The following is a 22,269-nucleotide window of genomic DNA, read 5'->3' as shown; positions in this document are numbered from 1 at the left end:
CACAATACATTACACAAAATTACACCCTCCATAAGCATGGTCAGCATTGGATGGATATAGAAGATTTTATCCCACCAGCAAATCATCTAACCTTTGCTGGGTCAAAACAGAGAAAAAGAATTCTGTGAAATGAAGTTTTTGTGACTCCATGTGTAAATTCTCAGAGAAATTAATACATTTTGTTACTGAGCAAAAAAAGCTCAAAACCCATGGAAGTAAGGGTACTCAAGCAGAGTTTTCAAAAGTAGGGCTTACTGAGTAAAGCAGACCTGATCAAACTGAAGCAGATGGGATTTGACTTAGGAGTTACAAAAATATGCATTAATACAGTTCTATCTCTCAGTTTTAGGAAACCTGATACACTCTAAGTGGCAAGTACTAAACACAATTTATGACTCCTGTTTGTTTAAACTCCAAATTGCAGACAGAACGAATACAAAAGTATGAGACAAAACAAAATAAAATTCCGGCATCAAAGTTGAAAAGCCCTGGATCCAACTTCAGAACTTCACATTATCAAAGTAAGGCCATGTTACTTCTGGTATTCTTTATTAAAAATACTGCTGTACACATGAACAATGAAAACAGGATTAAAGATGAGTAACACATACTGGGATCATGACATTAGAACTTAACATACTGGTGCTTTTTAGGGGAAGCAGTTGACACCTGAATTACTGAAACAAGGGCAAATCAAAAATACATAGGTACCCCCAACAAAATATTTACAATATAGTAAATACAGCAACAAAATTTAAAACAGGTACAAAAATTAAAATGACCAACATCAGATGATTTCAAAGGTTGTCCCTTCTGTGCTTTTAGCTGTAAAAAATAGGAAGGTCAGAAATAAATTTCCCATCTGGGAGGGCACATCCTGGTGACTCTTCTTTTAAATACAGATACACAGTTCTTCCTATGAATGGATCAAACGACAACTTTAGGACAACCTTCTAAATGGAATTAAAACGGCCTAGAAGGGCTCTCCCCCAAAAAACACCCAAGCTGAACTTCGGACTGTTCAAATCATTCCCAAATACAGACCAAATAAAATAAATAGAAAACAAAGCTTAACTTCTTTTTAATTTTATGTATTACCTGACACCAAATATTTTCTGGCTGACATTATGTATGAAAACTTATTAGCTGTCTACCTTTTTATTTTTAAACCAAGTCCTGAGGTTACTAGGGGCTGAAGCAAACTGACATTATGCAAATACACACAGGTTTGCAATTTAGACATGTCTTGCAGGGTGTGCTGGTCTAAAAAGGATGAGAATTCAAGCCCTATTTTACCCCTGCCTTACACTTCCACAAAATATTGGTCCACAAATTAAATTTTCAAAGGTTCCCAAACCCCACAACTGAACAGATGATCCCCTTTCATTTTCAAAGAAAACAATACTGGAAAAAACCTCAGCCCGCTTATAAATTAAGCATTCCACATTTCTTCTAGAATACAAGTACTTTTTTTTTTTTGTACAAAAGAATTACAATATGATTTGTCAAAAAACATAGAAAAGACAGCTGCTCTTCCTCAAATACATGAGCTAATGATAAAAGACTGTTCTGCCTGTTCACTTTTCTAAGTTCCTGTTCCTTTTATATTAAAAAGAACATTCTGGCAACTGTTATCGTTTGAATATTAAACATTATGTTCCTTTTAAAATTGCAACAATAATTGATTTTTAAACTCAACAACTGATGCTATCTAATGTGGATTCAACCACATTTTCTAAAATGTGTAAAGCATGTCCCTAGTCTTCAAAGCTTTCGATGTGAAGAGAGTTGCTTTTTTCTTGATGCAAGTCTCAAGGCGGAGAATCATTTTAAAGCTTATAAAAGTGGACAGAGAAATATTAAAAACTTCTCTGAAAACTACAAATATTGAGAATTATTAAAATTGATGTCAGTAACATCAGTTGCAAGTGCTTAGAGTCTGTCCTGACCTTTTGAGTTTCCACATTTTCTTCATGGTGAGCACCCAGTGCTATTAAAACATTCAGTGCTGGGAAAGGATAGATACAGTCTTCACTACTGCTTTAAGAAAGGAAATTCCTACATATTTGGCAGTCTTCAGTATCAAAGTGTAGGTGTTTAACTAGAAATCCCATGAATACCCAAGTTTGGAGACAATTGCATGTCCAAAAATTAGAAAGGTAATTGAGGAGCAAAATTCCAGACTTTTGAGATTGAATTACTTCAGGATTATTCATGTGTTGAGTATTAGCAAAAGTAATAATACTTTGGGCTAAGCAGTGACTGCAAAGGCACAGCAGATCATTATCCCTCCAGATTCAGGCCGTAAAACTTGAAAAGCTCTTGATGCCAGACAACTGCTGTGTTTAGTTAATCTTCTTTTAACAGTGTCTTTGTATCTGTATCCAGTGTAGCGTACCATAATAAAGCTGTGGTTCAAAGAACAGAACTTTATACAAAAATTATACTGTAAATAACCTAAAGTAATACACTCCTGAAACTTCAGGCATTTAAACAATTTCTTTAAAAAAAAATCTATTAAAAAAATTGCATAAATGTAAATGCTTCTGACTACCAGGAAAATGTACAAACAGTTTTTAAAAGGCGTTGGTTGTGTTTAGAGCAAGTTTGATATGCTCTTTAAATTAAAGATGTTTCCCATTACGCTGTTTTCGTCACTTCGCTTAGACAAAGTTTAAAATCGAATGACAGGGGACTTTCTTTCCTTTTTAGTCAATTCATCAATACTTCACTTGACTGGTTTTAAAAAGTTGTTTCTTCTCACATTTCTTTGAGCTAACAGTGGGTGGCATACAGAGCTTGCATACAACACACTTTTACAGAGGTTACGAACTAAACGGTCATTAATAGAACACAATTTCTATTAAATTATTTACCTGGTCCTTTATGCTATTCTGGGTGCAAATAATATCAAAAATGAATAAATTTTGCTATATCCTCAGTGACAAAAATGTATCCCAGAAATGTCCTTGCAAAGAGTTTCCCTTAAGTATACAATGTGGCAAAACTTCAGAGATCAGAAAAGTCTTAAAAAAATTAAAATTAGTGCATATACAAGTGGAAAAAATAAAAGTAGGAACATCATGCACCTGATGTGTTCCTTAATCTAAAATAAATTCTTCACAGATAAAGCCTCCAATGGCAGCCTTAGCTCTAGGATAAGTGAAACATTCTTCCCTTCAAGTAACAGTGTACCTGACTGAAGTGCAAGCAGCTTTGCTCATCTCCTGTTTGTTTCCCAAATGTGAAATGAGATGACAACAACAATTCAGCTGTAGTGCAATTTGCTATAGGTTAAGTTCCTCAGCAATGTCCTGCATGCTTTCAGCAAATACTACAACTGACCATTTGCGGCTGCAATCAGTTCTTGAAAAGTATTTTCAAAGCAGCGTTTTAAATCGCTGTAAGTTACCACAAGTACACTCTTCTCATCTCTGGAAATGAGGCTTATTTTTTCTGGCACACCAGCATCTAACTGTAACAAGAATGCAAAAGATAAAATAAAAGAAGTGTGAAAGAAATGGCAAAACATTTCCCCAACAACAAAAGCAATCAATTTCTTGGCAACTACATTGTTATGGTGCAGTTCAAATCTGCTAACAGGACACAAAGGAAGGATCTGAATCGCACCACAACAACTTCCTCGCCAAAAAATCGAGACATTTTGGTCTTAACCTGACGGACATTCCAGACCTTGGGACTAGATTACCATTGTTTCCTTCCCTTTCCACAAAGCTAATAATCCTGCAATGCTATACTTCCCTGTGTAGAAAGCAAAACTTTCATGTACTTCCTGAAGAACAAAACAGAATTCGACATTACATTTGCACATACTATCCACAAGCCTAAACAAAGGGTAGGTAATTTACTTCTTGTCCACTCAGAAATGAGATAATGGATGGATCAGCCCCAGGTAGCCTGAAAACTGGTAGAAACCCAAACCTCACATTTTTAGCAGTACTGGAAACAAACTATTTCCTATAGCTCCTAAGCTGTATGGTACACTTCATCCCTTAGAAAGAAAAAATTACTTTAGTATAATTCATAACCAAATAGATAATTTGGGGTTGAAGATCAACATTTGTTCCACATTTCTTTTCATGGTTTGTTCTGACTTCTCAAATTCAATACATACTTTATTTTTCATATACCATTAGAACCTAATTTCTAACAGAGGAATATCCTCCTTTACATGCTGAAGCCCATTACATCAGTTTCTTATGTTCTTCTCACTTTGCAAGAAATGCTCATCAACAGAGAACTGTCAGACTCTTATTATGCAGAACTTTTGTAGTTTTGTTCTAGTGAATACGTTGATAGTTCCACCACAGTCTTTCTTATTCCAATATAAAAGGTGGGGCAGAGACAAGTGAGATATAACACTATCAATCCATTCTTTGGAAATACAGCCTCAGCAGGTTTAAATATATGTATTATAATGTTGTACTGAGTAGAAAAACAATGAAATTTGTCATAGAGATGTTCCACTATCTGCTGTCTGAAGCAACACAGCAAGCTAGAAATGTCTTGCATTCCTCTTCTAAAGTAATGTTTTGAGCGTAACTTAAAAGCTGGAACCTCCACATTTTAAAGCTGCTGCTTTGTGATTAGTTTCAGAAGGACAAAAGCAAGCCAATTAGTTTTTAATTTTTGTAGAGTAGGATAAAACCACCAGTGTCTTCCAAGATCCATTACAAAATATTAACACTATTAAGGTGTTTGTGAAATATTGTCCACTACTCATCCCCATCAGCATCATACAACAAATCAGTGAATGACCTTAATTAATGTAGGACATGGCAGATCTGAATAAGAAAACCTGACAACTACAAACATCAATATTTATGGCTTTCTTTCTCACCTCCTGTGGAGACATAAATCTCTATTCTCAGCTGAAAAGATGCTCAAAACACTTCATTGAAAAGGAAGGTTTGTTGGTTTTTGGTTTTTTAAACAACAGAATAGCTTTCATTCAAAAGGAATGCTTTTGGCAAGCACCAGTCAAGTCCATATAACTTCTACTAGTACTTCTGTAGTTTCTGAAGTGCTTTTTAGAGTGTATTTCCAAAGCAGAGTTCTGTAAACCTTAGATATTTTTTGTGTGCTGAGCCCACAACCACAGAAGAGAAGAGTTTCTGTTTAAAAAGGTAAGCCATGAACATTTATAGAACAAGGCATTCTTTGACATTGTCTCTTACCTGACCTATGAATTCAGGACTGTCCCCTCTTGCTACAGTACTGTATGAGTCACTGCTTTCAAATCATGATGGCATTTCAATGCCTACTTGAATGTCAACATGCTTTCTTTTTGATTTAGCCTCAATCCCTTTAATGTCCTTTTTAAAGTGATTACAGACACCAACCAGAAAGATAAAAAGGAGGTTAAAAAATGCACAGCAGTGGTCTAATAGGAGGTTAGAAACCCTGACAATTTTAGAAGATTTAACTGCACAGTTATTACATGTCAAAGGATCTGAACGTATCGCACTTTTTTTGGAGGATAAAGTTGGCTATTCTAGTCCTAGAAAAGAAAATATCGGGCACTAAAACTGTGTATTGTCAGTGTCTGCATCATCATTCTCTACAGAGCAAGTGAAATTACCACGCAACTACAAAAACAACAACAAAAAGGTTGCAGTCTCACATGAATTATTGAAGTTTAGCAAAACAAAGTAAAATAAGTTGAAAGCTGATCTACCAATAAAAAAAATAATCAGCTCACATACTTTTTAACTTACGGATCAAGACAAGTTCATCTACTGAAGATCTTGTGGTCTCTCACACACCTCCTGCTATTAATCGTGAGAGTGCTCAGATAAAATTCTGCTAGTACTGCAGTTCTTAGAAAACTGCAAATAGCTTTGTTAAGTCAACCTTGGAAAACAAAGGGCTAGAGAGGCTAGGGAAGTTATTAGAGAAGTGGATTTCATATTTTAAGTCACAGAAATTTTCCAGCACTGCCCTAGATGGCAAGGATTTTGCATAAATTTCTCTTGCAGTTTCCCCCCGTCTCCTACTCGAGTCAGCACAGTTTAGGAATGAATTCTGCCTTATGACCATCCGTTGTGATCCCTATCAGCAGAAACCTCCCCCAGTTAAAGGAGTAGTATGGATCCTTTATGCTGTGTTGAAAGACCAGAGTAGCATAAAGGGACCAGCATTGCTTATCCACAGTAATCAATGCACTTTAGGATGAAAAGTTAATACTGTATCTCACGCTATATTAACAAATTTTTAATATTCATATACTAATTTTATATAAAATATCCATCGATGTTGGAGTATTAGCTTAGTGAATACATGGTTTTTCCCCAAAATGGGGAAAACAACCACCAGCTGAACCAACGGCATTAACCTTCTAATGCCAACTTGCTTTGCAGTGGAATAGTCTATTAAAGAAAGCTAACCCAAAAAAATGTTTAAAAGCTAACCAAAGTACAGTGTACCTTGTTAAGACATGAGATAATGTGACTGAGGTCAATCCAAGGAGTACCCGCTTCTGTCACCTGATGGAAAAGGTGATCCCGAAAGAGCTTTAGTAAATACCTGTCTCCAGTTTCTGACCACGTTGGGTCCTTCTGAAACCTAATGCAAAACAAAGGCTCATATTAAAGCTCAGTAAGTTAAGAAAAATCAAACCCCACAGATATAAATGACACCTCAGTCTCAGTTGAGAAATCTTATTGCACAGCTAATCTACCTGCTATAAATTGCAATTAAATTAGTCCCCCCCACCACAAACAGATGATAATGTACACAAAAACTTTCTCAGCTGCCTGAGCACCTAAAGCAAATGCTTTCCCAGATCCACAGAAAAATAATGGAAGAAAGCAAAAATTATCTGCAACAAGTTTACCACGTAAAACACATGTAGAAACCTGTACTATGAACATAACTAAGTTTATGCAAAAGGATGGAAAACAGACAACGAACATTTCATTTTGATGTAGTTAGTCAATAAAAAAACAAGGTGAAAACTCACTAGCTTAAAACCAATGTCTACATCGTTTGCTTCAGTTAAAGCAAGCTGTGGATTTCCTCCAAAACTACTGCCACTCACAAAAGACTGTTAAGAGAAACCATACTAAATACAATGAAGCAGCTTTGGTGTCTTTCTCCTGCCTACTTATAGTTTTGGTCAAAGCTGCTGATCTAATTTTTCTCAAGGCTTTTTAAATACTCATTTCTCTGCAGGCCAAATAGGGGGGAAAAGATTTAGCTTAAATTTATGAAGGAAGGAAGTGCATTGCAAACTAGGTTTTACATACTCTAAACCACAAAAACAAGTATTTCTTACTCTGGCCTCTCATTGATTGTTCCCAATTTTGCTAGAAGCCTAAACAACCTTCCGTTTTGCACCTCCTAGAAAACAAGAAAAAGGTTATTAAGGGTCTCTGAAACAAAATTAAGACATTTACTTGCAAAAGATACATGATAATGCCAATGAAGCACTATTAATTACAAAGACTTACTGATTCGAATAAGAGGGTATAACTTTTTCAGACAGAGATCAAATGCATTGTATTATGTATCAGTAGTCCAAGGCTGATTTTAGCACTTCAATTATAATGTGAAGATTCAGCAACTAATGATACCTCTCCATCCCAGCAGGAACTGGACCAGACAATCTATTTCTTTGTGGAAATATAAGTCTAATCTCTTGCCAGCCTATACTCACAGGCATGCTAAAATACAGCAAGTTAAACAAGAAGAACATGGGTTTTTATATTTATACACATACACAGTTACAAAGATATGCTGAAGTATGCAGTACATCACCTTATTTCAGGTAAAGATGAAAAGAAACCATCTACCAGCTTTGTTTTTCAGAAATGCTTTACAGGCCATTATTAACAAATATTTAGCAACAATATCATCAAATTAATACTCAAATGATAATTGATTGCAAAAATAATTTTGAAACAAGTTTTTTCAAAGCAGTTAGAATCTAATTCTTAAAAGAGTATGAATGCTGAGTCCAGAAATAAAGCAATGACAATGAGGTCACAGAGGCAGAACATGAGAATTATAGATGCTTAGAACCCATGCAACTGAAAGTTGATTTAGCATGTTTTTCCACATCACTTAGGATGCAGTAAAAATAGTAACATCCGAGCTTACACTAAACAAAAAAAATAATTCACAATGTAAATCAAAGTTGTCAGGAAAAGATCCTCTCTGATATTACTCACATTCTCCAGTGGCTCAGGTCTACAATATTATTCATGCTAAGATGCATCTAATTCCATGCATGATCATATTGATTTCAAATGAATTCAGTCTGGAGTAGATTACTGTGCACAGCTGGGTAAATAAAGGTAGGTCAAGGTAATAACAGTCTGACCTTGGACAACCTATGGGTTGCAGCTTTCTATTAATAGTCTAAAAACACACTGGAGAACAGCTTGTACCACAGCAGTAGCTACACTTAAAGAGACTGACATGGAAAACCAACCATGTCCAGATAGCAACGGTCTACTATTTGGTCTAACCTCCACATTTACTCTTGGTATGTGGTCAAATACTCAACAGCCAAAATTACATCTGTGTAAAGTTCACTGCCTTGCAGATTCCCAGTCAATGGTGACACAGCTGAGCAAAAACACGGGAGCTAAGTCTCCAAGTGGCCTCTCTGCAGGCTTAGTAGCCTGTAAGGAGGGAGATATCCTATCTCCACAGGGCTTGGATAAACTGAAGCTTTGACTGTTATTACATCAATATGATGAATGTAAAAGTGAGGAAGGAAAGGAATAGCATAATAGGGTTACTGCTCTGTGAAAAGTGAGTGTTATGAAGATAGTAACTACATACAAACCACTCCCAGCATCAGAAATCCCTAAGCTACCGATTACTGCGTGCTTGGACAATATGAGAGGAAAAAAAAAAAACCAAACACACACGCTAGTTTTTTTCTAATGCTCCCTTCAAAGCATATGCTTTGGGACAAAAATGAGCAGAGGGTACCAGGCTAGACTTAAGGGATGCTGTAGCTCTGATGTTAATAGAGGGGATGTCATAGTACAAACACCATGACAGCTAACTGAGAAGTGATATTTATCACTGTCAGGTAAACAGCTATTGTCAAACTGGGGGCTAAGCGACAACTTGGATTTGTAGTAGATCTGCCCACCTGCCAGCGATAAGCAACTGCTTAAACAACCTGACTAAAAATACAGGAATGTTAATGTTGATTACAGGGCAGTCTCCACCTTTGCTGTGGGAAAGAGTCCATGTGCCCAGCTTTGTGCAGGTACATAGGCCACCTTAACAACAAATGATCTTGGACACCTCTGGAGAAGGATTAGTAGTTGATTCTAATAAAGTGAGCACCCAGCCTGGCTCTTCTACTGCTCCTTGCTTCTGGCATCAGATTTCTGACAACAGATTTCAGCATCTTTCATCAAGGAGGGGAAACTGTTCTCCCACGGGATCGTACTGGAGAAATCAAGAGAACTGAGTCATCAGAATCCCAAACAGATTGCCTACTGTCTCTTAAAGTTCTCAGTGAGGGGTTATAATGGAGTGGAATCACAGGACTTGATGAAACGATGAATTTCTGTGTGAGGCCAGCGTGTTATTAGGCCCACAAAGGTTCATCACTCTAAGGGCTGCCAGCAACCTCCCAGAAATGGCTTAAGAGAAATTAGCAAGATGGCATGATCGGAGGTGTTTTGAAAAACAAAAAGGTCTTAATTTAAGCAAAAATAACAAACTGTACAAAACAAAAGAATAAAAGCCCTGCACAGTGCAGGGAGGCCCCTTACACCTGCTAAGACACCTCGAAAATGTCCCGAGAATCTCCGTTCTCTCTAAAGTATGCAACATCTAAGAGGGTTTTTTGGCATACTGCCCAGTAGAAAAGAGCTACATTCCTTGAGGTACAGCTCAAGGGTCCAACAGGTGCTTTTGTCCTAGCACTGGGCCAATTGTGCTGAGAAGAGCACAGAAGTTTCTGGCTCATCTTCCTTGTAAGTTATGGGGTGAGGCCCAAACTCTTTTGCTAATATGGGAACACCTGCTCGGGTGTAGGGGTGCACTGCAACAATTAAATACTTGTGTAATACCCTATCCTACACATTTTCAGGGCCATGAAAGCATTCTGTAATGCATCTCAGTCCTGGTAGAAATTCTGCTGTCAGTTGCTTCTAACAGACACTCCTTCCTGCTGAACAAATACACTTTGACTTGATACATAATACATACTTCCTTTACAGCTCACACTTGATATCTTTACTGAACACCACAGACCCCCACAGCAAGAGCGCACACTTCAGGAAAGCTGAACACAGTATCTCCGTGAATTAGAACTCATTCAGAAAGGAAAACATATGAGAGAAGGGACACCAAAATCCAAACCTAAAAATTTAAGGGACTGCATATACACTGCTGTACAACCTTTAGCACACATTACATGATCTACGGGATGTATGTCATCATCTACAAGACATAGATGACCTTCTTTACTCAGAATGCCATTTTTAACCATGTTGTAAAAAACATAATTTCCCCAAGACAAGGTTGGAAATGAAGATGCTACCTCAGTTAAAACACAGCTGAGGACATCTTAAAACTAGGCATCCTTGAAGCTCTGGGACTTTCAAAAGCCCGAGCTTAGAGTTGTCAAGCCTTCAGGCAGATTACTTAGGTTAAGAAACAAATAGAAATTTAAAAAAACCAACAGAAACCAGTAGAAAACATTCCCTTTTAAGGTACAGCTCTAGGAATACTGACTACAGGTCTTTCTTCAGGAATTACTGCACAATTTACCTTTGCTAGGTCTTCTTCTATGACATCATTTCGCATCTGAGCAGCATCGAGCTGAGTATAGAATCGTGCACCAATCATAGGCATGATATCGTTCACACTGCGAAGCCTGTTTTGGTCAGTCAGCAAATACCTGCCAAAGTAACCCAACCACCAAAAGATTACTTTCTGAAAATGCCAGACATTATATTCCATTATGATTTAATTACTATTTGACTTTTTGTATTTGATACACAAAGTTGATAATTGTTATGTTTCTTAAAAGAAGATAACCATCAGAGAAAATATAGTTAATTTGCATGTATACATCAAGTCAGTTATTTAAACAAGACAGGAATATACTTTCACAAAACTGTGCAGTTCACCCCATTCCAACAGCAAGAGCATATACAAAAAAAGAGAAGGATGCAGATTCAGATGTAACACAATTTTTTCTTCAAATGAGGAAAAGAGAAAAGACTTACTTTTCCCCCTCAGGCTGCAAGGGGAAAAAGGCTGACTATACTGAAATGACACAAAAAGAATATGCAGCCAGAAAAAACTAGCATTCAACCTTTTGGCCAAAAAGTAAATGTGCCTATTTCTCAGTACCTTCTGAAACTGTAAGATAAGACTAACATACTGCTATTGTAGAGAGCACACAATGAAGCCCAGCATTGAAGACAACCTTAAATGTTTGTTTTGTTTACACTCCTACTTCTTACTAAGACTTCTACCAGCATTATACAAAAAAAATTTGCATCAATGTTTAACACTGCACTGACTATGCAGACATCTCAACAGTAGATTTATCTGTAATCTTACTTGCATTTAAAAATACCATTTGATGTTCACATATATACACATAAAAAGTGCTGCAATTTCCTTTAAAAGATTTAATAAACAAACTTACAAAATCAGATTCTTCAGATCAGAGGAATAGTTGATTGTCACCAGTTCCATTGCTTTCTGCAAATTCTCTCTCTGAATTCCCGATAAAGAATTGCAAGCCAAAGCCAACACAACTTTCCCCAGGGAGATCAGATCTGCTTGCTATAGGGAAAAACACACACAGGTAAGATTCTTAGTATAGATAAATACTACCTATGGTACTAGATGGTGTTAAAGAGAGACAGTTTGTCAATAACCTTAGAAGAATTTGAGCAACTGAGTAAGTACTATTCAAATTATAGTTCAGTATGATTGTTCAAGTTATAGTAGTTAAAAGGTACAGAGGAAAATCTGTCCTGACACCTAGCAATTTTTAAGTACTATATTTATCTTTGAATGTTTCAAAAGTACCTATTTTTAGATTAAGGACAGTATCAGAGAGAACTGTGTAGTGAGCAGAAGCTTTGTAATGAGGTTCTCTGAACCACCCACCTGCTCAATCCTGACAAGTCAAGGAGCTGGTGGCAAACAGAGCAAGTCTTCTCAATATGAGATGCAGAAATAAAAGAATTATTTGTTAAACAGAAACCAGCATTTTCTGCATTCATATTTTTCAATCTAGCCATCCAGTGTGAATTCCATACTGGGGATTCACGCCACATTCTAGTACCTGATATTACCATTTTAACAAATTGCTCAAATATTTTAATCTCTGATGGACAGTGTGAAAAGATCTGAACTGTGCAAAATACCTAGACAGGCCTGTATGGCTGACAAACAGAACAGTATCGTGTGTTATGAAGAAACCTTTGCATTACTAAACACTTTTGTTAAAAGCAGAACTGCTCTTAAAAGATAAGTGCTGGATACAGCCTGCTTTGCTGTAACAGAAAATTCTGCCAGCATTAATAACCAGCCACGAGAAATGATTTTGAAAAGCTGTAACAGTTTTTAAATACCACTGCTAAAACCAAGAGGCAAATTTAGTAGCAAACAATGACATTCATAGGAAAAGTTGAGCTGATTCTTTCCATGGAAAGGCTTTCAGCTGCACACAACTTCGCCAAACTTAAAAACATCTGCAGCTTTCCATGCTGGATACACGCCTCAGAGTGAATTTAACAGTCAGCCAGAGATACAAAATTGGAATTTTCCTGAGGTTTTTAGAGAAAATAAGATACTTTTGCAAAACTAAAACCATAAAAGCTACTGGTAACTGAGAATGTCAGTTCCATAGCCTAGAGCAAGGTCAAGCCATTTAGCAGAGAATAAAGTCATGCAAGGAATCCACCTTGTGTCATTTCTACAAGAAAGGTTAAAAAATCTGGCAGCATTAGAAGTTCTGGTTAGAATTTGGCAGCTTTAGAAAAGTGCTGTGATGGTGAACATGCCACAGCCCCTCGCAGCTCTTCCACCCAAAGGCATAACCACACTTGCTGCCACTGGCTGCAGTAGCTGAGCAGAGCCTTCCCTGAAGCTACCTCTCCCAGACGCTGAGGGACAGGAAAAAATACCAAATCTTTCCAGGTCTCTCAATGTCCCTGCTGCTCCTATATCGAGTATGATTAAGCAGCATGATTTGAATGTGGATATGCAATACGTCAGAAGTTAAAAAGCATATTATTCCTGTAGCTAATGAAGACAGAAACAGGATGTGGAAAATGAGACAAAAATAAGGACAAAGTGGTTGATAAGGAGGTGGGACTGGCATTTGCTAGACTATTTCCTAAGCAACATGGAATTTCTGAGTATCAGTATTCCTTTTTTCTTTAGTAAAGGGAAGTTAATCAGAGCAATAAACCCCCTTTTGGTGTGAATTCATTTCCACTGCCAAGGAGTCAATTCCAGCAGCAGGGAACACTGCTAACAGAGCAGCTAAACAGAGGATTTCTGCTGGTGCAGTATCTAGAAACATGTCACCTGAGACAACGGCATTTTCATTATGATTTTTTCAACAAAAAGACTTGAAAGAAATACGCACTTGTATTAACCACAGTTGTACTTCTTTCTGCAGTCCTCTACTTTATACTTACTACCTTTCATCTTTTAGTCATTCATATGGATATATCCTATATAAATTCTGTATCATCACACAACCCTGAGACACTGAAAATATATGACTTCAGGCAAGACCTTATGAAAATGCTGTCTTCTGCACAGGTGCTTTCATAATACAGATTGCATTAGATTACATTTAACATCAGACAGGAAACTTTAAACTTGAGCTTTGTGGGGTTTTGAGCATTTGACTTACAACCTTAAACTTTTGTTTGTTTTGCAAATTGCATCTACCAGAAGAACTGGAAGAGAGGATATGAAATCCCAATGCAGTCTCAAACACACGGTTTTCAAATTACAGCCAGTGATTAGCTTGTTTTAGACACAAAAGTGGCTTGGATTTATCCCACTTACTTAAGGAACTTCAAGCATTCAGTCAAGAGATTGATCAATTTAAGATACAGCTATAACTCTGTAAGACAATTCAGATTTTAAGCCAGTTAAACTGCTTTCTGGAGGCACTTCACTACTCACAGTTAGCTGAAACCCTGAAAGAAAATGTTATCACAATATCCAATGTTTGAAGTTCTTACAAGAGCACAAAGGAAATATTTTCCTTGTGTGACTGGAGAATCAGAGTGTCAGAAGGCTGGAAAGACCCCATAAAGTTCAGGATTTCTGAGAGTCAGGTTACTGTTTTGGAAGAGACTAAACTACCATCTGCTGACCAACTCTATCCATTCAGACGGGATACATGACTTCCCAGAAGCTGGGTTACACCATCCTTTCTGTAAGGAAGCAATCCACATACGCCTATTACATCCTAACCCATCCTCTGAAAATACCAGCAGATTCAGTTCCTACTGCTCCTAGGCAAAGAAAGGTTAAAGAAGGCACACAAGAACTACTAGACTTCCTTGCAGCAGGAACCCAGAAATACATGATGCCTTCCTGCAGTAGCCTTGCTAGTGCAAGGTACAGATCAATATTAGGTACAATCACTTCTCTGTTTATACTCCCTATTGTGTTTGCATGCTCCTATGGATCCCCTAAGTTCCTTTTGACACAGATCCGACAGAAAACTTCTGCTATGGTAACTATCAGAGGTGACTACGAAGACATGTTAAGTTGACTCTGTGATTCAAGGAAAAGCTTTACACCTTCTAAGCACAGGCAGCCTTTTGTTCAAAAATGCACCCTGCATGCCATTAGTAACTATTTAATTAGTAATTCAATTAAATGCAGTTAGCCTGTACCAACTTAAATTTTTATCTCTTGAAAGCTTTACTAGTAAAGATTTTATCAGCATTTAGTTAATTGCTAGAACTATTAAATAGCATTCACTAAAAAACAGCCCTAGGAGATAAACTCAGTAACAGTCCCTTCATTAATGTCTCCCTGTTACCAAATCAGTTTCAAGCATGTCAAGTGAGTAATTTAAATGTTGATTGCATAGGTACCCTTCTTTAATTTTTTTTAATATTAAATAGGTATGTGCCATTATGCCAAATGCTCTAGAGATATCTCAACATTTTATACATTTAATTTTACCAGTCAGCCATGTAAGCTATTTAAATAAAACTTATTTTTGACAGGATCCGTTTTCTAGAAACACTTTGAAACTAATATTACTTTTTCTTCTGTTTTGTTTATCCTGATCCACTACTATGGCTGGATCAGTATCAGCTCATCCATACTCCAGTTCGGTGGAGTCACTTAAAAGGATAAATTCTGGAATTGTCCTTAGAAGTGCCTCCAAGTTTCCACATTTTGGTAGGTTTTTTTAGAGTCAATATTAGTACTTGAGATGCTTCTTCAAAGTAGTTTCTTTAAATCTGGGGAGCTGCACGTGAAAGTTATTTTGGTTTGTTAAATTGAAAATACTTACTTTAAGCAAAAGTAACCCTATACCCCTTGTTCAAACAGTAAAACTTACATTCTCTTATTTTTGAAAAGGGGAGGACTCACATTTTATCCCAAATACAGAAATATTTATTAAACTTTTTTTACTGTTTTCTGAATCACCATTTAGTTTTCCCATCTGCGCCTTGCAATTGACTGACACAAAACTCATGGACTGGGGTGGCGCAGGAAGTCGTGTGCTGCAGTGGTACAAGTTTAACCCCTGGTTTTTAATGCAAGTGGCCATTCATATTTCATTTACTTCTTTTTAGCTTCCCTTATTGATGCGTTTATGTAACTCTTAAATGATCATAGAGATCAATGTGTTTTATGCAGACTGTAAAGAAACAATTGCACTCCTTCTACATAGTCCCTCACTGTTTTGGCCAAAATCTCTTTCTTTACATTAACCATGGGAAATAGCCAGAAAATGACAAATCCTAACAAATATACCTTTCTCCATTGAAGACAACAACAAGGAAATGCATATTAGCTGGGAGGTAAACCAAGAGATAACCTACATTTTTAACAGTCACAGAAGTCCCAGAGGAATTCAGGAACTGGGCCATGGATTGAAAAGAAAAAGGACGAGCAGCAGCTGTTATTTTGTAATTTTATTTTGCTAGGGCATACAAAGGTAGAGCATGAGAAATTACTCCTAAATTTCAAGGAATGAACTTAATCTGGCACCTCTGAAGGAAGAAAATGGGCAGTGAAAGCCTAGCCCTTTTAGAAAAAGCAACAAAAGAAAATGCCATTCTGTATTCACTAATTGCAGTTTAGATCTTCCAAACTAAGTATTTAGGAGTACTTCTTTTCTGGTTTAGCAGTGCAACCTAAACAATTTGAATATTAACAACGTATCAAACATGAAAAGCCATTCCCCCTAAACAAAACCAGGCAAGCAAGTCATCTGACATGTGTTGAGCTGCTGTGGTGGTAAGTGCTTTTGACAGACTTGTGTACCTGCAAATATTTTTAGATTTGTATCTCCAAGTACTTAAAATGTTTTTCTTTACTTGAATGCCATAATATCTCAGGAGGATCCCTTCCAAGCTGAAATTAAAATAGAGAAGTACTTAGATTTAAAAAGAAAACCCCTTTCATTACACTTTTAGGCATGGAATCCCTTACTTATATATATTTTCATCTCCTCTCAATTGTTTTCCACTAAATTATTACCAAAAGCCCACTGATATGTATCTGAGTGTGTTTGTGAGCGTGAAATCCTTTGGTGTACTCCTCAGAGTACACTGAAAACTGCTTTACTATACTGTTAAAAAAAAAGTTATGTTCTAGGACATGGTCTCCAACAAGCTAGTTTCTGGCTAGCCAAAGTTCAAACATTTCACTTGTTACTCAAAGACTCTGAATATGCAGTTATCACAGTGAATAAGGTCAATTAATGAAAATAAATTAAATCCAACTCCCTACTGTAGTCTTTCACTCCCAGTACAGACAGGGTATGTGATGACTGCTGAAGTAATGTACTTTACCCTGAGGGGAAGTTAGGGAAAGAGGCACTCCTGTACACAGTGATGCTCCAGATGACTGTGGAACAGTTTTTGTTAAGTCTAAAGGGGTTCTTCTTAATTCAGGAATTATGCAGTCCACGCTTCAGAGAACACCAGGAGAGCACGGAAAAACTAGGAGCCCAAAATAAAGATACACTAGAATCTTTCAGGCATGAGGAGAGGGCTTAAATGCAGTTAACTGAAAGATCATACTCCTCTCAGAAGGTATTCAACACCTAGGTATTTATGCCAAAAATCACAAAAGACAGAGCAAAAACTATTACTGAATCATTATTTTTTTATCTCTAACACTAAATATAAGATTTTTCTTCTCCTTCATCTAGAGATTTCTATTTTTTACAGTTATTTCTGACTTAAGTTTGTTAAATATTATGGTTTAACCTGTTTGGTGAGCTTGCTGAAATTTTAGAAGCAGAAGATATCAAAGTATCAAAGAGCATTCACATTTATAAATTACAAGCAAATTTGAATAGTGTATGGAAGAACTAAGATCAAATCAGAAATTAAAAAACAGTCTTCTACAGATAGATACACTGGACCACAGTTTAATTGAAGTGTTTGTCTTCCAAAAGGAATCACAGCAGTTTGCAGTAATCCCTCTCCAAACTGCCAACCTAACTGGTAGTGTTGTCTTACCTGAAACTGAGCCATTAATGCCAGTGGATTATTTTGACTGTTGTCAAATGTCAAAACATCAAAGATTCCAACACAATTAACTCGTAACCTTTAGGAACAAGAAGAGAAAAGGAAAAATTGCCATTAAACTTTATTGGTTATTCAATTTTTCCTCTAGCATTCATTGAATTGTTTGATAGGATAAAAGTCATCAGTACTTAGCAAATTACTATGCATCAGAAAAGACTGATTTTACAATTTGATAAAATGCGCAGTGTTCAGTTTACAAATAAATCAACTAATTTTTAAACTGACAGTAGTGGGTCTCATCTGTATGTAGTTTGAGGACAATATATAAGACTTCCCAAAATGTGTTTTAAAAGACCTTTAAAAAACCAAAGGTATAAGCTTTAGCACACTGCCTCATGGCAGCTGAGAGAACTTAGTAGGTATTTATGTATCAGGTGCCCAGTCAGCAGCTGCCACGAACACAGCACAGTGAGACTGAACGCTTTCATTACCTTGTCTTGCCCGTTACCAGAATCTTCGTTGGATCCATCACTCTGCACGCCAGTCCTGCCGTGTGGATGGTCCGTAAGGCAGAGCTGAGCTGCACAATATATGCCCATATCAAAGACTCTGGAAGCAACCCCGCGTGCTGCCGTGGCAGAGGCCCATCGTGCTGACCTAGAAACAAAACATTGTAAGCATCAATAGAAGGCCACTGTGCAAAAACCAAAGTACAACATCTCCAATTATACAATTAACTCACATATTCAATTCATTTAACACTTAATAGTCCGTGAAAGATACATCTATTTCTTTTAAAGGTGAGTTGGGAATAGATTTTTCTTCATTGGTTGGCTTCACTTGTGGTTTTTTGAAAATATTGACAATTCATTAGGCATTATTATTTTCAGTCTCATATTTGGGGAAATTATGTTTTGGTTGGAAATTGCTCAAAGTAGATAGTATATCAAAATATGCAGCTCCTTCAGAAGTAAAAACACCAGTATCCTGAAACAAAGAGTATGTACTGCAATACGTGCAACATTTTACCTCCTTTATTGCAAGTAGGCTGCCCAATTAAACATTTTCTATCATCTAATAAGAAATAAATAACAAGCTAAATTCAAATTACATGGGCAAATCAGACAAAGATTTGGTGGCTAAACATCATTGAATACAACTTCACACAAGCTCTGCTGTGACACAGCTCCCTGACAAGTCATCATTTGCAGGACTCCTATTCCATGGGTCGTATGAAAGAAATGCATTGCTCCCCTTCCAAATAGATTTGTAGTTCTCCTTCCAGAAGTAAAACTCATTCTTTGCAAACACATACCCAAATCCTACATTACAAACATATTTGAGTAATACTGAGTCACAGATGAAAAAATGAAAATATAGATAACAAATGTTATTTTAAGTATGATGTGTAATTCAAGTGAGCTGGCATTGTTTGCCTTGAACAAAGTTGAAGCAGAAGAAAATACATCCAAAGTAAGACAGTATATCTCAATTTTACAAACCACATGAGACATTTCAAGAGGTTGTCTCAGTACTGATTTTGCTAGTTTTGAGACCAGTAATATCATCATTAAGTAAAATCATGTAAGCATCTGACTGGTTTCACTGTAAACTGACTGTGCTCTTCCCTAAATATTTCTTTTTGTTTGTTTTGTTTGTTTGGGGGTTTTTGGGTTGCTTTGTGTTTTTGTTGTTTCTTGAGATTGGGGTTTTTCCCCCCCCTTTCCCTACACAACCATATCAACCATCTGTGCATTTGATCAAGGTAAGCATGTGTATACACACACAAAATATATGCACAGTGAAAAAAAGTGTAACACATTACTGATAACTTTTTACTTGGAAATTTTACTGACTTTGGGTGATGAGCTGGGAATGTTACCAGCTTTCATTTGACCTCTGTTTTGTTGTTTTTGAAATTTTAGTTTGCTTTTCAGGTTTAAAGTGCTTTGGTCTAGATTATGAAGATCAAGATGCTGGTTCCTTTAAAAAACAGTAAGCCTGTCATGTCTACTAAAAGCTGAATGTAACAAGATATTGTTTGTTTTTTCTGGCCTCCTGATGAATCATTATGCAAATCACTTCCCACAAAAACCATCATACCAAAAGTCTCACATAGCAAACTTTTGCCCCTCATAATTTTCTCTTCTTCAGCATGAGGAAAATTATAATATGAAATGACTGAGGAGATACAACCTCCTGTTAGTTGACACTCTCTTTACTATTTGCTGTAGAATGCACTTTATATTTCAGGAACAGCACCATGAGTAAGTTTAACAGGGATGTGCATGGATACTGCAAGACAGTTACATCTGTATGAAGTAAGTGCAGAATAGAAATGTTCCTATGATATCCCAAAGAAAGAGAAAAGCCAAAACTTGGCAGCTATTTTTCTGCAGGCATAACAGCACTTGACCTTTGATTTTCAAATGCAATGTAACCAAGAGAATATCCAATATACACTGAAAGACCAGAGTTCAACACAGCTTCTCCTCATCTATCAGAAAATCTCAAGCAACATCACTTTAGTAGTGGAAAAGCTTCCTTGAGGCTACAGCCAAATCTAGGCTGCTGCTTTCACACCAGCTGCACCTTACATTCACATACACTAAACATACAAGCTAAAAGAAGAACAATCAGCTATGGGGAAGCTGATTTTGGGGAAGAATCTGCATTGAAATGCCCTCTTACATATCTATCTGTTCAAAATAAGCACAATTCAGTTGGCTGCAATGCTAACTGTTATGTATGTCCCAAGAGGCCAATCAGACCTGCCACAGACAGCACTTGAGCAAGGACCCAGGGAGATAAGACCCAAAAGCTTGCTCTTCAGGAGAAACCCATAAAGCTTTCCAAACAGTGCTGAACACAGGAAAAACACCACAAGAATATAAGTAAACATTATCCAAATGATCAGAGTATTACTTGAAAAACTGGTTTTCTAAGAGATTCCATGGTTGATTAGCAAAGGCTTCCTCCCACCACAGGCTGAATCTATGGCTACAACAAGCAAAATTTCAGACTCTGTTCTTCTCACTTACTGCATGGTAGATTCACCTCTCCCAATACTTTCATCTCTGTGATGCAGAACACAGAAACTAATGGAAGTGATAAAAAATTTAAAACCTGCCACTTCAAAAACACAGATTATCCATTATTTTTCCTTGCCACATTGGGACAAACATAAATAAATAAAAATGCTAACCATTATTTTTAAAGTTCTGTGGTATGCTGTTGACAACAGAACAAAAAAAATATCCTCTGTACTGGTATGCATGTGTATATTAAGTTTTTGCTTGCTATAAAAAGCATTCAAATGAAATTTTATTCTCCAGAGCAAGTATGAATCTAGGAATAGTCCTCGGGTGCAAAGTAAGACCTGGGAACACCAGCAGTAGGACCTGTTTGACATCATCGGGAACACTGCCAGAAAGCATGCTGAGAAACAGCAATTCTCACAGTTATGAAGAAAAAAAAACCCAATGAAAGATTTAGCTGTTTACTAAATTGAACCTCTCAGACTTGCAAATCAATCTTTTACATTTTGAGCTGTGAGTTGTTCGGTGTTTACTTGGTGTTCTAAGTTAAAGTACTGAAAGCAAGACAAATGCAGTAGCTTTCATTTCTCCTTCAGGGAAACTGGTGTTTGGTTTTACATTTCCCAGTTCTCAATATACAGAAAGATTCTGAACTACTGGAGTGCAGCAGTATTTTTTGTAAAAATTCAAAAGCTACTGAAAACTTGAACTTACTTTAAAAAAGTTGCCGCCTTTGGCAAAGGTATTTTAGGATAATTATTAATCACATATTTTGTCTTCAAAAACATTATGCTGACTTTCAATATTCATATATTCTTCTCATCACACACTATTCACCTAGTCATCACACACCTTATTTCTTTTGCAGTGGAAGGGGTATATTTATGAAAAAATGTTCAGCACGTGGGGATGCAAAAACTGCAAAGTCAGCAGTGAAGTCCATTTCTGTGCATGGCGTACTACCATTAATGTGGCAAAAGTAAAGCAAGTTTCCCAGACTATGCTTATCTTCATCAGAAAATATTTGTTTGCTGAAAAACAGAGACTGTGCTGCTGAAAACTCCTACTAACAGCATGTACGCCAACATTTAATTACTCAGTGTTTAAAAGCAGACTAAAGGACATATCAAAGGCATGCTTATCTCTGTCAACCACAAAAACTCATCAGGACAAACCTTTCTGGCAGCTTTCAACAGTTACTGTTAATTTGTCAGGATTCTCTGGCTATTAACTTTTAAAGTACATACATTCAGAATTTGGTTTACCATTCAATTATTGAACTGTTAAGAGCAACAATTTCAGTATTTTTGAGTTAACTTGCTAATGCAAAGAGAACCTAATTTCAGCAGAGATAAATGCACTAATACTTACTATAATCTGAAGCTAAGAAATGTAAGAAAAGTGGAAGAAAACCAAAAAGTTCCAGAACAACAGATTTAATGTTTAGAGTATGAAGAAGTGTTTTGATAAAATATAAGAGGTGAGAATAAAATAAGAAACTTTTCAAATAAATGTAC

At 36.7% G+C, this 22,269-nt stretch overlaps 1 protein-coding gene across 4 annotated transcripts in view; it reads right to left on the bottom strand.

Moving 5' to 3' along the window:
* Positions 1–532: 532 nt before the first annotated feature.
* PAN3 (poly(A) specific ribonuclease subunit PAN3) overlaps positions 533–22,269 on the bottom strand; it is a 79,948-nt gene continuing 58,211 nt past the window's right edge. For 3 of the 4 annotated variants that reach the window (XM_063394730.1, XM_063394727.1, XM_063394726.1), the window contains 7 exons: positions 18,206–18,371; positions 17,706–17,793; positions 11,657–11,796; positions 10,768–10,897; positions 7,298–7,362; positions 6,447–6,585; positions 533–3,475 (listed from right to left, as the gene is read on the bottom strand). In XM_063394730.1, the coding sequence (XP_063250800.1) occupies positions 3,335–3,475; positions 6,447–6,585; positions 7,298–7,362; positions 10,768–10,897; positions 11,657–11,796; positions 17,706–17,793; positions 18,206–18,371 (869 nt within the window). In that variant the 3' untranslated portion in view covers positions 533–3,334. The remainder of the gene's footprint in view (positions 3,476–6,446; positions 6,586–7,297; positions 7,363–10,767; positions 10,898–11,656; positions 11,797–17,705; positions 17,794–18,205; positions 18,372–22,269) is intronic. The other variant, XM_063394728.1, reaches the window with a different exon arrangement.

This window comes from Prinia subflava, chromosome 3, assembly GCF_021018805.1.
Source record: "Prinia subflava isolate CZ2003 ecotype Zambia chromosome 3, Cam_Psub_1.2, whole genome shotgun sequence".
Lineage (NCBI taxonomy): Eukaryota > Metazoa > Chordata > Aves > Passeriformes > Cisticolidae > Prinia > Prinia subflava.
This window is presented reverse-complemented; position numbering and strand designations above follow the sequence as displayed.